The sequence below is a fragment of the Delphinapterus leucas genome, chromosome 11, assembly GCF_059928025.1.
Source record: "Delphinapterus leucas isolate spDelLeu-1000000601 "Yukka" chromosome 11, BTC_Dleu_Yukka2, whole genome shotgun sequence".
NCBI classification, from domain to species: Eukaryota; Metazoa; Chordata; class Mammalia; order Artiodactyla; family Monodontidae; genus Delphinapterus; species Delphinapterus leucas.
In genome coordinates, this window is record NC_143139.1 from 25,945,727 (window position 1) to 25,962,082 (window position 16,356).

General features: G+C 38.6%; 1 protein-coding gene across 3 annotated transcripts in view; it reads right to left on the minus strand.

The window, feature by feature from the left end:
- The window catches only part of DENND5B (DENN domain containing 5B), a 212,016-nt gene that overhangs the window by 35,370 nt on the left and 160,290 nt on the right, over nt 1-16,356 (minus strand). For 2 of the 3 annotated variants that reach the window (XM_089920466.1, XM_089920465.1), the window contains 5 exons: nt 16,153-16,263; nt 12,482-12,613; nt 11,051-11,203; nt 10,095-10,173; nt 3,207-3,288 (listed from right to left, as the gene is read on the minus strand). In XM_089920466.1, the coding sequence (XP_089776592.1) occupies nt 3,207-3,288; nt 10,095-10,173; nt 11,051-11,203; nt 12,482-12,613; nt 16,153-16,263 (557 nt within the window). The remainder of the gene's footprint in view (nt 1-3,206; nt 3,289-10,094; nt 10,174-11,050; nt 11,204-12,481; nt 12,614-16,152; nt 16,264-16,356) is intronic. The other variant, XM_022577900.3, reaches the window with a different exon arrangement.

Genomic DNA, 16,356 nt, shown 5'->3' on the forward strand with positions numbered 1-16,356 from the left:
TAGTCTCCTCCAATCCATGATATTTCCTCAGCCTTTTCATGTCTTTATGACTTTGATACTTTTGAAAAGTACTAGTCAACTATTTGTAGAATGACCCCCAATTTGGATTTTTCTCATGTTTTCTCATAGTTATATTGAGTTTATGCATTTATGGTAGGAACACTGCAGAAGTGATGTTCTCTTCTTGGTGTATCATATCGGGGGTACATTACTAGTTTTGTCTTATTACTAGTGATGTTAACCTTGATCACTTGCTTAAAGAGATGTCTGCTGGGTTTCTCCACTGTGAACTTACTATTTTCTCCTCTGCAATTAATAAATTCCTGGGGGAGGATACTTTGAGACTATGCAGATATTCTGGTTTCACCTTAGACCCTTCAACCAGTAATTTTTTTACTTCATTCTTCTACGTTTATTAATTGGAATGCTTCTGTAAAAAAGAGCTGTCCCATTGCTTTCATCTATTTATTCAATTAGAATAGGCTCTTGGATATTTATTTTATGGGTTATGCTCTATTACTACTGTTATCTATTTTGTTGCTCAAATTGTTTCAGCTTTGGCCATTTGGAGCTCTTTCAGCCTGGCTCCTATGTCTTTTTTTTTTTTTTCTATTTTTTGGCCATGCCATGTGGCATGCGGGACCTTAGTTTCCAGACCAGGCATCGAACCCACTCCCCCTGCAATGGAAGCTCAGTGTCTTAACCACTAGACTGCCAGGGATGTCCCTCCTATGTCTTTATTACCTGATCCTATACTTTCTGAGCACTTCCTTACTTTCTGGCCTTACCAAAGATGCACTGAGTTCATCCTATATTTTCCCTTCTTTAGTCCTGGAATCAACCACTTCTCTAGAAAGCCATGGTTCCTTTCATTGGAGAATGGTATCTGGAAACCAATATGTGGGCACTAGTTGTGCTCATTGTTACTAGGGTATTACTACTTTGAGGCCCTCTCAGTGGAAAGAGCTTGGAATTATACCAGCTGATTGCCAACGGTAGGAAACTGGGAGAGATGTTGATGTGAAAGGAGTGATGGAACTGTTCTGTATCATGATTGTGTGTTTATGAAAACATATAGAACTATACACCAAAAGAGGATGAATTTTACTGTATATAAATTTAACCAAAACCCAAAACAAAAACCACTAGGATGTGGAGGGAACCTCAAACGGAATACAGGCTAACAAATAACCCTAACACTATTACAAATGAATACTACAACCACACTGAAGGGACTGGAGAAAAAAAGAACTAAACTAAGTTTTGGAAAATAGTATTTTGACTGGATACTGAAAGGCTAATGACAAAGAAAACTGGAGCTGTGCACAGCACTGAGCTTAGCTAGTAACCTTGCTCCTTACAGGGGCTGGGGTAGCAATTCCGAAAATACAGGTTGCACAAATAAGTGAATATGTTGCAGATAACGAGAGCCAGGTGTCTCATAGTTGGAGAAAAAAATTACGAATAAGGGAGAAGGCTAGAATGGTCCCTGTGGTACTGAACTGGAATCAGAGATATCATTATGAATTTATGGTCTTAAAAAAATTAACTGTGTGTATGTGTGTGTAAAAATACATATACACACTTATAAATAAATATAGAAACAGAAATAAATATAGATGTATGTGTATGCGTGAGTTCATAAACATAGATTTATTTCCAGGCCTATTTTGAGTGCTTTACACTTATTAACTCACTGAATATTTACACCAAAATTTTAAGAGAAACACTATTATTTTACAGGTGAGATAACTGGGAATATAAGGAACTACCCTTGGCTACGGAGCCTAGTGAGTGGCAGAGCTAAAATAGCAACCTTTATAGGCTGGTTCCATAGCCTGAGGTCTTAACCAGCACGCTAGACTGCCTCTTATAAAGTGAAGGGAGTTTACTGAAGCCGGACATCCCTCCCCACAAAAAACCAACAACATGAAGCAGATAAAAGTAAATAAGCAGGAAACTGGAAGGAGCGGGGCAGCCTTATGTGACGTCACCATCTCCTAATTAGGTTTCAGAAGTTTGGCCCTGAGGTCACCACTGCAAAGCTTTTGACAATCATCCCCTTAAAGTGATGGCTACTGTGAAATCACTGCAGAACAGATGTGGTTTTATGCTTCCATTAAGAGAGCTGGAGTGCATTTTCCCCTCAAAGTTACAACTATTCATCTCATGCTGACCATCAAAAGGAATCATAAGCTACATGAGGACAACTACATTTCATCTATCAAGGAATAAGGGCATTTAAGACACAAACATAGGAATTGATTCAGATAACAAAATCCAACATTTACTGAACTCTCAGGATGACCCGAGTACTTCTTGAAACTTTTTAGTGTAATGGACTAACTAGTTTAATTCTTATGAGCTAGATAACTGTTCTTATCTCTATTTGAGAGAAGGAAAAACTGAGGCAAAGAGAAGTTGCAAAAAGTGCCTAGGATCACACAGCTAGTGTGAAGCCAGGATGTGTCACCGCTGTACTATGATGCCACTCATAAAAGTTATGCTTTTCACTTGTAAGCCTCTGACAAATCAAATAAACATCGACAGTTAACATTAAAGCACACCACAAAAGAACAATTTCAAGCGTTATAAATGTTATAACGTTCACTTTAGACCCACATATTTTAAAAGCTGACTAAAATGTACCCAAAATGTTTAAAAGAAAAAAGCCTCTGCCTTCCTCATTCAATAAATCTATTTTAGGTATGTTGATGCCTTCTAATGATTTCTAAAGCCAGTAACTGCATATGATAATTCTCAGATTTGCATTTGCTTCAAAGAAAATCTACCTGTCAGCAATTTTTCTGCTAAGTAACCTGTCATTATTTGCAGATTTTTTGGTTTATATTTGGGGGCAGAAGGAATTCAAGGAGATTAAAAAAAAAAAAAGAACCAGAGAAATTGTAAAATAATTTACAATTTAAAATAGGGCGATTTTAAAATTTTTAATTTAAATTTACAATTTAAATTTACAATTTAAAATAGGGCTATTTAAAAACTCAAAAAAGTTGCATTTTGCCTTTGGATTTAATGTCAGGAAAACACATAATAGTATAAAAGTAAATATAAAATAAGATTATAAAAAAGGTTTTCTTCGGAATACATAAGCAAAAAATACCATAGCCACAGTTATTTGAGCAATTTAAATGAAAGCCATAAATATTTCAAAGTTATCACCATATGCTAGCACATATATCAAATACCTCATGTCTTGGATAAGAGAGACCCTGAGTGTTGGCAACATAACTCCTGAGTCAGATTTTCTTCTTTCTGGTCCAAGGGCAACTATGTAGAAAAATATCAGCAAAGTATTAGAAAAATAACAGTAAAGACTTAAAAAAACTACATGGTTCACATTCCATAAATAAATACTTTGAAATTATTTTGATGTGAACAAATTTTAAAGACAACAGAAAAGCTCAAATTTGTTTACCTGAATGTTCCTACTTTATTAATACAGTAAACTAGTTATTTTCTTTCTAGTTAATATGGGGCTGTATTTGAAAATTTTAAATGAATAATAAAAGCCCACTTAGCAAATAAGACAATGTGTGCACATTTTGGCCAGAAGGGCCAGTCACTTTCTAAAGTTATCATTCTAATAGGTCCAAATAATTACAGGAAAGTAATGTCTGTAAATTAACCTACTAAGTACGTGAACTATCTCTGGGCTTGTGAACTACAATCATACAAGTCCCCTTTTGAAAGAGGGTTTAAAAAGAAAAACCTAAGAGTTTGGATTCTTTAGTCTGATATAAGTTTCTACTTCAAAGTTCAGAATCCAAACTACAGTATGTTTATCATGCAAAGTGAGTAATCTTAATGGACAGTTAGAAGCATAATGTCTATGAGCCATTCTCCTATGAAGTCTGAAGAGCTAACATTTATAAAAGGAAAGATTATTCTCTTATATAGCAATGGCTAAACAATCAATTATTGGTTAATATGTTGTAGTTGGAGTGCTCAATCTCACTTTAAATGAGATGCTGTGGAGTTTTGTCCCCTTTCTTTATTTCCATTTTCCCACCTGTAAATGAAAAGTAAATTGCAACATCACACTTGGCAAATGCATTGATAAAATCAGAATTTAGAATGTGGGTTTTCGTTGTATATTAAACTTGCATTTTCTCTGTTTTTAGATCCATTCTACTTCAGGGGGCTAGAATACAATATCAGAACACATAAATATACATGAAGCTGGCACTGAAGGAAGATAGGGAACATTTTGGTGGATTAGGATCTGCAAGTTTTTGGCACTTGGTGAAAGAAGCTGGGCTGATACTTGGCAGGTATAAATGAGCACTGATGGGGTTGCCAAGACAAAGAGAATGCGGCCAGACCAACCCAAAGGCAGTCCTTTTGAGGGCCTTCCCTACCAAGCAGGTAACAAATAGGGCATTTGTCTTGGCAGTTTGGGGAGGGAGTTTTCAATGGGTCACTGAAAACACTGGTTCATCTCACCGAAGACACTGTTCCAGAGACTTGCAGGGAATGTGCTGGTTGTCTTCCTGTCTGAGACTATCATCACTTAAGTGTGCTAATTAATGAAAGCACATTCCTCTTTTGGGGGAGAAAGTGAAATACCTCAGAGAATGCCTCTACACTCCAGATGATTAGACAGCATGAAAGATGGCCACACACGTAATAAGAAATGGGTTGAGGGACTTTCCTGGTGGGGCAGTGGTTAAGAATCCGCCTGCCAATGCAGGGGACACGGGTACGATCCCTGGTCCGGAAAGATCTCACATGCTGCAGAGCAATTAAGCCTGTGCGCCACAACTAGTGAGCTTGCGCTCTAGGGCCCGTGAGCCACAATTGCTGAGCCCATGTGCCCACAACAACTGAAGCCCGCACACCTAGAGCCTGTGCTCCACAACAAGAGAAGCCACAGCAATGAGAAGCGCACACACAGCAATGAAGAGTAGAGAAAGCCCGCGCATAGCAACGATGACCCAACAGACCAAAAACAGATAAATAAATGAATTAATTTTAAAAAAATGAAATGGGTTGAGAAGAGAAAAAGAAAAGATCATGAGGCAGGAGAAAGGAGCTGAGACCATAATCTGACAACTTGGCCAGAAGAAGACGTGACAATACAAGGAATCATGCCTCAGGGAGCAGAGAACAGGTGAGAGACTTAATAAAAGAGGAGTCTGACATTTAAAGAAGCAGTAGCAACCACAATGAGAGCATTCACAGGCCTAACCATGTTCTGGGAATCCTGTTTTGGAATCCTGTATTCTAGCCACCCTTCACTGATCAATATTCCTTAAACATGTGATATACTTTTTCATGTCTCCATGCAATTCGTTAAAGTCTCTGGTTCATCCTTTAGTGATTCTGTATCTTTCTCCTTGTTTATAGCCTATGTATCACTTCAGATTGAGAGCAGTATAGCTTAATGGTTAAGAACATGGCTTTCTCAAGCCCTACAGAGAACTTAATAGCTCGCTGACCTTGGGTTGGTCGTTTAACCCCTCTATGGTCTGTTTCTTCATCTGCAAATTGGGGACAGTCACAACACCTACCATATTCAAATAGATGTAAAGCACTTATAATAGTGCCTGGCATAAAGTAAGTTCTCAAAAAAAAAAAAAAAAAAAAAAAAAAGGAAAGAAATTTAGCTTTAATTTTGCCTCTGTGTGAAATCTTTCCTGAATATTCTCTTTCCCCTAGGAACACTGTTGGATAAGTCATTCCCTCTCTCTCATGGGACTTGTAAAACTGAACCTCTATCACAAACTTACCACAATTTAACACTTCTGTTACTCCTATTAAATTATACGCCTCTTGAGGCTTGGTCATATCCTATTCTGAGAATATCCAGAGGGCCCCTCAAAATGCACAGCAAATACTCACTGAGGAAGATGAGATTATTTAGGGCCAGATGGCAGAACCTTAAATGACAAGTTAGAAATTTACAGAAATCCTAGGGAGGGGAAAGAAATTTTGAAAAGAAATGATATGCTTCTCAGTGCTTTTTAGTTAGTTAACTAGAGTGATAGTGTGATGGTATAAGGGCTATAAGGGAGATGAGCTAGAAGTTGTTCCAAAGGCCAGCCTGTGGATGAACTAAGACAGTGTCAGCCAATGAGAACGAAGAGGAGAAATATGCAGTGGACTTAAATGACTGGATTAAGGGTAAGCAGGACTCAAGAGTCACAAACAATATTAAGTATGAATATAAACTGTATTAATATATACTACCCCATAGTTAAAACTTTCCTTAAAATTTTTTAACCTTAATTTCGCAAATGAAGAAACTGAGGCTCAAAGAGGTTAAGAAACCTGCCCAATCATATCCATTAATTAAAAGGGGCAGAGTGTTCTGATGTCATGTCCAGTGGGCTGTTACATTAAGGATAACTTTCTGGCTTATAGTTTTACTGACAAGAGGGTGCTGATGTCATTAAGTGAAATGGAGAAAAGAAGGGAGAAAGCCTGACTGGGACAGGAGGGAGAGGTGCTAAGATAATGAGTTTGTTTCAGGATGTGTTGAGTTTGAGGTCCCAGTGGGCTACGGACGTCTAGGAACTAGGGATGGAGATAGAGATTTATGAAAAATCTGCTAATGGCATAGTTGGATGATAACATCGGATTAACTGTCAACAAAAAAATGCTGAAGTCCTAATGCCCAGTACCTCTACCATAAATGCCTGTTGTTTAAGCCACCCAGTTTATGGTCCTGTATAATGGTAGCCCCAGGAAATTAATACAGTATTTTATTAGTAACTTTGGAGGAAAGTTTAGAAGCCTGTGAACAAAAATGCAGATTAGGAATACAGGAGTAAGGCCATACTTTTTATCTAGAGATCTAAAATCTAAGAAGTTTCCAAGAAGTCTACTCTAGCCAGAAGAGAAATTTATGAACTATTTAAAAATGTGTATTTCTATTAGTGTGTGTGTGTGTATATATATATATATATATATATATTTTTTTTTTTTTTTTTTTTGCCACACTGCATGACTTGCAGGATCTCAGTTCCCCAACCAGGGATTGAACCTGGGCCACAGCAGGGAAAGCCCTGAATCCTAACCATTAGGCCACCAGGGAACTCTCTCTATTAGTATTTCTTAATTCACTATACTCAAATGCAATAGGCTACTTTCTCCTTCAATATAAACACTCATGGATTTAATACCTAGCCATAGGAATTCCTTTGTATTCTGCCTGAATCAATGTTACTGCATAGACAGCAAGTTTGTAGAGTGCAGATTGCATATATTATTTTTATAGAGCCATTTATAGTCTACAGGCAGGTAAGTAACTAAAGAAAACTTTGATGAAGATAAAGACGTTTAAAGAGTGACTCCAAATTCTTGGCTAGATCCAGAATAACTGTTTAAAATGGTATTTCCACTCCCTTCTGCACCCTACCCCACCCCCTATGTCTAAGCTGGTCAACATTCTTAAGGGTAGAAACTTTGGGGTGATATGTCAACAACAGTCCTCTTTCTAGAATCAATTGCATTCTGAGATCTTTTCTCTAAAATAGGACTTTTAACTACTAGGTACAGTGACTTGGTCAAAATTTGACTAGGTCAAAATTAAGACAGTTTTAAAAGACATGGAGGAAACTTAAATGTATATTACTAAGTGAAAGAAGCCAATCTGAAAAGGCCTCATACTATATGACTTCAACTATATGACATTCTGGATAAGGCAAGACTATGGAGACAGTTAAAAAGATCAGTGGTTGACAGGGGTTAGAGGAGAGGGAGGGATAAATAGGAGGAACACACCATTATTAGGACAGTGAAGGTACTCTATATGATACCACAATGGTAGGTCCATGTCATTAACATGTATTTGTCTAAACCCACAGTCTGCACAACACACCAAGACTGAATCCTAATGTAAATAAACTATGGGCTTAGGGTGACTATATGTCAATGTATGTTCATCAACTGTAAGCAACGTACTAGTCTGGTGGAGGATGATGATAATGAGGGAGGCTATGCATGTGTAGGGGCAGAGGCTACAGGGGAAATCTCTGAACCATCTCTTGAATATTGCCATGAATCTAAAACTGCTATAAAAATAAAATCTATTAAAAAAATTTCAAGACAGTCTACCCTGCTATGGTCCTCTTACCAAGACAGATCTTTTCCATTCTTCTGCAACCCTTAAAATGTCTGATTCCTGTTTAGTGCTGCTTCTGAAAGAATAGTAATGATCTATCACCTAATCTCATCCTGGCTCGATGCTAATAAGAGCTGTCTTCAAACCCACTGTGAATCTCTAAGGACTTGGAGGATCTTTCCTTAATATGAAGATGCAGACTGTTTACTGCCATTAATTAGGAAGCTAAGTAGTTGGCAAACAAAAAGTATTTTGGGGGGAAAAAACCAAATACCCAGATTTAAAATCATTAAAGTCAGTAACTGCTAATTTCTAAATAATTAGAACACACTGTTTCTCAACAATGAATGATTTTTCTTTTAAACTGATTTTTTCAAATACATTTCACACTGTCATCTTTTTAAGTCCTAACTTTGTGGGCTGAATTATCAGAAGTGTTAGAGCAATATTTATCAAACCCACCCCTTCAAACAGACAATAAATTTGATTTCAAAAGCTACACAGCTTACATTAATCCTACTTAGGATCAGTACAATATTTAGCTTATGTTCGTTCTTAGATCTCCAGCCCTTCATTGACACCTGGCAGTGCAGCACAGGGACTGCATGAGGCTTTGACACATTCCATATTTCTGAGCCTTGACTTCAGAGTTTTACTGGTGTCATTACTGACTGACTGAAAGGCCCTGCAAACAGCTGAGTCTCTGGTCTCTAGCTCAACCACCCACAATTTGACCATTCAAAGCCATGAACTTGCTGGTGTTGCCTGGTAGCTGCTCACTTTAACAGCTGGACATTCTCACATGCCTGTTCAGCACAAGAGTCAAATGCTTCCACCTCCCTGCTTAACTGAGCTTGGCTTTGCAACATTTCATCCTACAAATGGTTATTTCTTCCTAGGAATTTATTTATTCTAATTAGGGTAAACTACCTTGGTTATGGCCTTACATCTGAACAGCTAAATCTTCTATGAACGTGGGTAAACATCAGAGATCGTTTCAGGGAATATGCCAATGCACTTTTACTTTGTCAATAGAAAAATGGACAACGGAGATAGATGGACACTAAAGAACGCTTTTAAACTCAATCTAAATCTTTATAAATACAGTTACATCCCGGGACATCAGAACCTTGACATTCTGTTTAGAGGGGCTCCAGGGCAATGTAGTAACAAAGTCATATTCCTAGCTGTTTTATTGGATACATTGAAAAACTAGGTTTCCAACAATAAACACCACATTTAGGTAGTACTGCCCTCTAGGGGCAGTGAGGGGAATGGAAATAGGGTGGTTCAATCATATTTGCAATGCTTTATTTCTTATGCTGGTGGTTGGCTTATGAGTTTTTAAAAAAATAAAACTTTTTTTTTCACATTTTTCTATGTCTAAAGTAATCAATAATTTTACAAAATGTTCCCAAATAGCTGACTCAGTATAAAACATTTTACTTCTACTGGCTTTCCACTGTTACTTCTACTTTTTGTGAAATAGATGGTTATTTTACCATTATTAGCTAATGACTCATGATACTGTAACATGAGATGTCTTGTTAAAAACTGAAGAAGAAATCTGATTTCTGAATAGTTTTGAAACATATATACATGTTTTCTCCTCTGAAAGATTATTAACGATGTGAATAAACTTTTATTTAAGGAAAAAACCAGTACACACCGCACCCTAATACTGCTGAGAGTAAGGTATACTACTTGTATGATCTATGATTACAACTCATTAGACGTTTTCAAATGTTTCCTGATTGGATCAACACTACAGCCTTGGCATGGCTAATATTATTTTCCCTATCTTGTGGATGAGGAAGCTGAAGATCAGAAAGGTCAAGGGACTTTTCCCAGGTCTCATAGCTAGTACGTAATATTGCTCCTTCTACTTTACCCCAAGATGGGATGAGCGTCAGCTTGAGAGAGGTGGAGACAAAGCCATAGGTGCTGATTTTTCACATGGTTCACTGCTGCCAGTGCTGTAGAAACAATCAAGCCAATGAATTCTCACCTGGTGATTCTGCAAGGTGCTCTTGTTTCTCTTCTCTGTCCTGAAACTGAATTAAATGTGACCACAAAGCTGACTTCCCCTGAAAGTACAAGGCATATAAAGTTTTTCATTTTATAAGAAATGATTCATCAAAAAATAACTTATCAAAACTATTCACACTGAAATGCCTATTTTTTGAAGCTGGGAGGCCCAAGCTCATCCATTCCTAGCTGTGTGACATTCTGAGCACCCCACTCTATGTGTAGTGAGGGTCGTCCTTTGCCTCACTGACAAGACTGGCAACAGCCTGGGGAAGGGCAGCTAAGCAAAGGGCAGAAGTGCAGGCAAGGAAATTCCCAACTTCAGCTCAGTTGTTACTTAGTTGTATGTAACTAGGGCTGTCTACACTGGCCACACAAGCAAGCACAGAATTAAAGGCTCCAGCAGCACAGAATGTACTTCTGTATGCAAAATATGTTTGGATGTATGCAGTAGCAATGAGGGAAGAAAACTGGGGCAAGAAGAGAAAGAGAAGAGGGGACAAAGAGAGGAAGATGAACAGAAAAAAAAAAAAAAAACAGAAAGGGAAATGAGGGACAAAAGCAAATAAATCATCTATGTTTCTGCCTTGAATAACCAGATAACTTAAAATGGCAAAGAACTGTTAATTCTGGCGAATAGATTTTTTTCTTGGACAGCGATGAAAGCAGATACTTAATGGAATCTACAGGGGATACAGCCTCCACAGTGAATGTGTTGTTTTATCTTTTCCTGTTTACCAGAAAAGAGCCCCAAACTGCCTGCTAATCATGGGTTATATTTTCTTTTTCTGGAATTAAAATGCCTGTGGCGTATTTCTAGTCATCCTGTGACAAAGGGACATAACCTTGAATTTTTATAATATCTTTTTCTTTTTGTTACTTTTCTTAACAGAGCTCCTAACTTGCCCTGTCACCAGGGCCTCCTGAGACTGTTACCTGCTTGACCTGCAAGCCATGGCTCCATATCCTTTCCAGCAGGTCACAGAGGCTGGCGATCAGGGTGTTCTCCTCCAAGCCGGTTATGTTTGCTTCCCCATGGCCCAGTTCCACTGCTTCGTGTCCCATCTTTTCCACCAACATGCGTTTTGTCTGAAAACATCACATGTGGTCACAAGTGTTAACCCCAGCAGTGAGCCCAAAAGCCATCAAGTCAATTCCTGGATCAGGAGATCTGGGTTCCCCTTCATTATACTTCTAACTGCAGATTTTGAATCACCTTGGGAAAAGTGTCTTAATCTCTGTGGTCAACTAACAAGTAATATTATGTATACTTTTACTATTTTGTCAGAGAAATAGTCACTAAAGAGAGACTCTGATGCTATTTTAAAGTATCCTCACGTAAATGCTTATGTACAACAATTTTCAGATTACTTACTTGAATAACATTGGGGGATTACACCAGGCCTAGAAAATATACTATAGAATCTGAAACCCCAACCTGCCACAACTCACACCTCATCTTAGCATACTAAAGATATTCACACTTAGTTTTGATTGCATTTAGGCGAAAACCACAATACAAACAGGCAGCTCTAAATTTTTTCAGAGCTGTCTAATTTGTGAGTGAAGCAGACCTCTTTTTTTCCTTCCTCTTTTTCTCTTTCATCTCTTCTCTGCTATGAGTATGTACCAGAAAATGGAAAGGAAATGGAAGTCAGTTTCAAGTAAGTTAAGTTACAGCAGACTTAGCTGCCCTCATAAAATGTAAAGTGAGAGAGAATCTAGTTCCTCTAGGCAAGGACCTTGTCTGTGTGATTCAGCATTGTAAGCTGATGCTAAAATACTGCATTTACTGAATACAGAGAAGGTACTCAAGAAATGACTGTCAAATAAATGAATGAAGTTATTGGCTAAAATGATGTTCTGAGTTTTGTCAATTTGTATTGCTACCTCTGATAAACACAGATGTCTGAGAGGAGACTCATGTGTAATATACACAAACCTACAACACAGCTAAGGTCTTCTTTATGGATATACACACACACATATGAGCACAGATAAGGTTCTACACAGGTGCACACAGAGACACGTATAAACACATACAAAAAAATGTGTTGCCTTTCACATAAGATGACGACATCCCTGACACAACTTCTGACTGGCTTAATATCTGTCATGTTGGAGAGGAAGACAGCAATGGCTGAAAGGTGAGAAAAACCATGCAGGGCTCCCATGTCACTGATTCTGTGGGTAACAGAACCCATGGAGGTTCATGCCCTCAGTAAAGAGCACATGAGGTTTATGCCCCAGTAAAAGTGTCCTTCTAGGGAAGCTACAGGCTCAAGTGGGGGTTGGCTCAGCTCATCTTAGCTTCATACATGGATTGAACATGAATGTACACTGTCCTGCACAGTGAGTAATACATACCTTCATTCTACATTCTTTTAATAAGCCTTCTACAAATTTCCAGTTGGTTTGTGCAATCACTGCAGGAGAGAGGTCTGACAATTTGGGTTGCCTCAGGTTTTTTCCTAAACTTCGTGCCTCTTGCATGTATTTCTAAAAATTAAAGAGTATTTTTAATGCATAAACATCAGATATTCTTCTGACCTACTTAACCTTACAAACAAGTGCGGGAACAACAAGATGCAAAAAAAGGCCATAAGTGTATACGTGCAACAGCAGTTCAAGGTTTAGCACACTGAAAGGCAGAAGGTATTCCTACCCCCTCTACTGTTAGTCCCGTGAAAAGGAGAGTGACAGAAGCCACACCAAGTAAAAACTCATTCAAAATGAGATGGAGTTTCATCTAGTTCAGTCTTTTTATTGGGAATACCCAGGGGTGTGATTAGTCAGGATCATGGCTGGGATGGAAAAATTTGCATGTCTGAATAACAAATCCAAGGCTCTCCAGGAACCCAGTGATTCTCAGATCACTGGTTTCCTCCACCCATCTCCCCACAAAACGAGCCTTGACATGCTTCTAACCTCTTGGGCAGTGCTGTCCAACCCAACCCTTTGCTCTAATCAAGTCACAACAGTAAAATCAGGAGCTCTGGAAAATGGTTGCAACCAATTTTATGACCTCAGGCATATCTGCTTATTCATAAAATGGGCATAAAACAAGCCCACCTGCCTCACAGAAAGCTATGAGATCACTCTGAAAAGTATGTGCTCCAAATGCAGGAGGAGGCCTCTTGTTTCCAAGACATTTTGCTACATCCCTCCTTTGCCTTGTTCCACAGTCAAAAGAAAGCAGAAATATCATTTTAGGAGACATCGATGGCTCAGAGAGGACCACAGAAACTCAGACCACTGCTCTTGAGCTTTGATTAGTGAACTTCCAGGAAAAAAAAAAAAAAAAAATCACTACACGTAATTAGCGCAGGACAGCTGTTGTCTCTCTTCTTTCTGTGGTACCTGCAAAAGCTCATCAGATACCTTATGTTTGTCAGGACCACAGGGCAGAATCTCCAAAAAGTCTAAGTGTCTTCTTAGGTCCATATTTAGAGAATAATTGCTCTAAATTATACAGTAAAACCAGCAGTTTATTGGAGAGAGAGAGATTGCAAGCCAGCACATCCTCCCACAGATACATATGTGAAGTCTATCTTTTCTATCTTAAGGGGAAATTTGATATTATAAGAAAAAGATGTGTAAAATCCTTTGCATTCTTTAAATAAAAGAGAGTTTGCACATTTAATACATTCCCCCTTGGAAGAAAAATAACCTGCTAAATCTAGTACAATTCGTTAAAAATCTCATCAACCAGGGATTCAACGAATCCATTTACCTTCTACTTCTACCAGCCCTCCTGACGAAAGGCAGCATTAACAAAATAATCTCTTTTCCAGTGTAATTATTTTAAGAACAGATTAAAAACTGAAATGAACTCTGCAAGAATTTAGTTTCTATAGCAGCTGTGTATACTTCTTTCCACTTCAAATCTTTTTTAGAGGGTCAAAGAAAGAGGAAAAATTGACAATGAGAGTCAATTATCACCACTAGTGAAATCAACTGTAACAAGGTCTAGCAAAACATCCTGAAGGTTAATGTTCACATAAATAAAATCAGGAAATGAAAAGTTTCAGAAAAACAAACCTGAGATATAAGACAGGGATCATATATGAGATTATAATACCTGCATTTCCTATTATTTCAGGTTGTACTAATGTTAACTGGAATATTACAAATTAGAGATAAATAATTGGTAAAAACAAATGTTAACTGTTAAATGTTAAAAGAGTTCTGTTTTTCCCCCAGCCTCAATTCCTCCGTCTTTAGGACTTGTGCAAATGCAGAGAGACCCACTACAACACTCAATTCTCAAGAAGGCTTAAGTATTAAACTTGGCTTAGGAAGAAATACACTGGCTACAAGGAAAGAAGTGAGGTACATGGTCAGGCAAGAGGCTAGGAAGAAGCCACAGGCATTTTTCTTTTCTCTGAAAAATATGCATAATTAGATTTTTTAAAGTCAGTAATTGGATTAAAAATTAAGCACTGTTTAAAGTTAATGTTCTATTTTATAAATGACAGCAAGCTAGAATGGGGCTGTCCTTTAGTGGCCATATTCACCAATCACCCTGCACATACAGGGCAGATGTAGTATTAGCCAACAGTGAATTCCACAGGGCCACGTGCAAACTCTCCTTCTGAGCACCTTTGCTGAAGCCACAAAATAAGCAACATTCCACAGACATGCACAGAATGGATACAGGGGTGGCTCAAGGCCCTTCCTCACAGCAAGCAGTGAGGCTGCCCCTGTATACTACAAAAATAGAGCAGTGCCTTTACAGTAAACAAGTGATGATAAGAATGTAATTTTCTTTGGGGTCGCTGGAAGAAAAGGTGTATTTTAAGATAAAAAACTGAGAAGAAATCTTTCACAAGGACTGGTTTTATAATAAAGTCGATTTCCCTACAGAGGGAAGTCACCCCAGGTTTCTTCTGAGATTTTTACTATGCTCTTCGTCGTTTTTGCCTAAGCCAAAAGCAAATCAGTAGGAGCTACCTATGAAAATATATCCTATTATTCAGTAAACACTGAAATAACTGCTCTTTAGTACAGGCTTTCCCTGAATTTTCTAATAAACACACTGTGCCTCTAACCAGCATGGAGCTTGTGAAGAGCAGACCACTGTAAAGTTAAGTAAATTTATATTAATATGTCGTTACGGGAAAAAATACAACCAGGAGTCCTAAGTAACTCTGGCCCTCAGGTGAGTAGCTGTTCAGTGCAACTCAGTGTGCAGGGTTACTGGGAAGAGCACTGGCTTGGAGTAAGGAGGCCTGGCCTGTGGGCCTAGGCCTGACTTTGTGTGTCCATTTGACTTTAGGCAAGCCTCTCAGGCTTCAGTTAAATCATGTCAAGTTGGACGAAGTTACCTCAAATGTTCCTCTTAGCACTAAGATTCTATATTGATGATCTGATTTTCTGACCATATAAAATACAGACGAGGAATAAGGAAGGTAAATTAAAACACTGTGGAGGGGCTTCCCTGGTGGCTCAGTGGTTAAGAGTCCACCTGCCGATGCAGGGGACATGGGTTTGAGCCCCGGTCCGGGAAGATTCCACATGCCGCGGAGCGGCTGGGCCCGTGAGCCATGGCCGCTGAACCTGTGCTCCGCAATGGGAGAGGCCACAACAGTGAGAGGCCCGTGTACCGCAAAAACAACAACAACAACAACAAAAAAACACTGTGGAGATAAAACTCGGCAAAAGAAAAGCTGTTTGAAAATGAATCACTTCTGCACTTTTGCAAAATGCTTAAATAAAATTTGAATATTTAATGTACTTCCCCTTTGGAAGAAAAACAATTGTGTTAAATCTAGTCCCCCCTTTCCCCCTCAAAAACACCACTGACAGGGAATTCAAATAATCAGTTTTATCTGCCAATGGTATAGAATTACTCTTGTTAGCGCACACCACCATGAAAAGGTACCAATCACAAAAGGAAGTGGAGAGCTAACAGTTCACGTCACAAGGTGATGTGAGGCATTCTAGAGCTATGTGCACTCATACACGTGGATGATTCGAGGAACACCAAAGACAAGGTTCAGGAACATCTGCAAAGCACTTTCAGGCATAGAACATACCAGGCAGCACTCAGAGAAGGATTTTTTAGGAAGCCGTGCAGGAGGAGGTGGACCCTGATCCCACTCCCAGAATGCCATGGAGTTCTGACAGACCACAAGTTCCCCGGAAGGCTAAGAGGATGGAGAAGTGCCAATGACAGAAAAGCAAAAAAAGAAAAGGACAGGGAGAAAGAGACAGCAAAACAAGCATGCATATGATAAAGT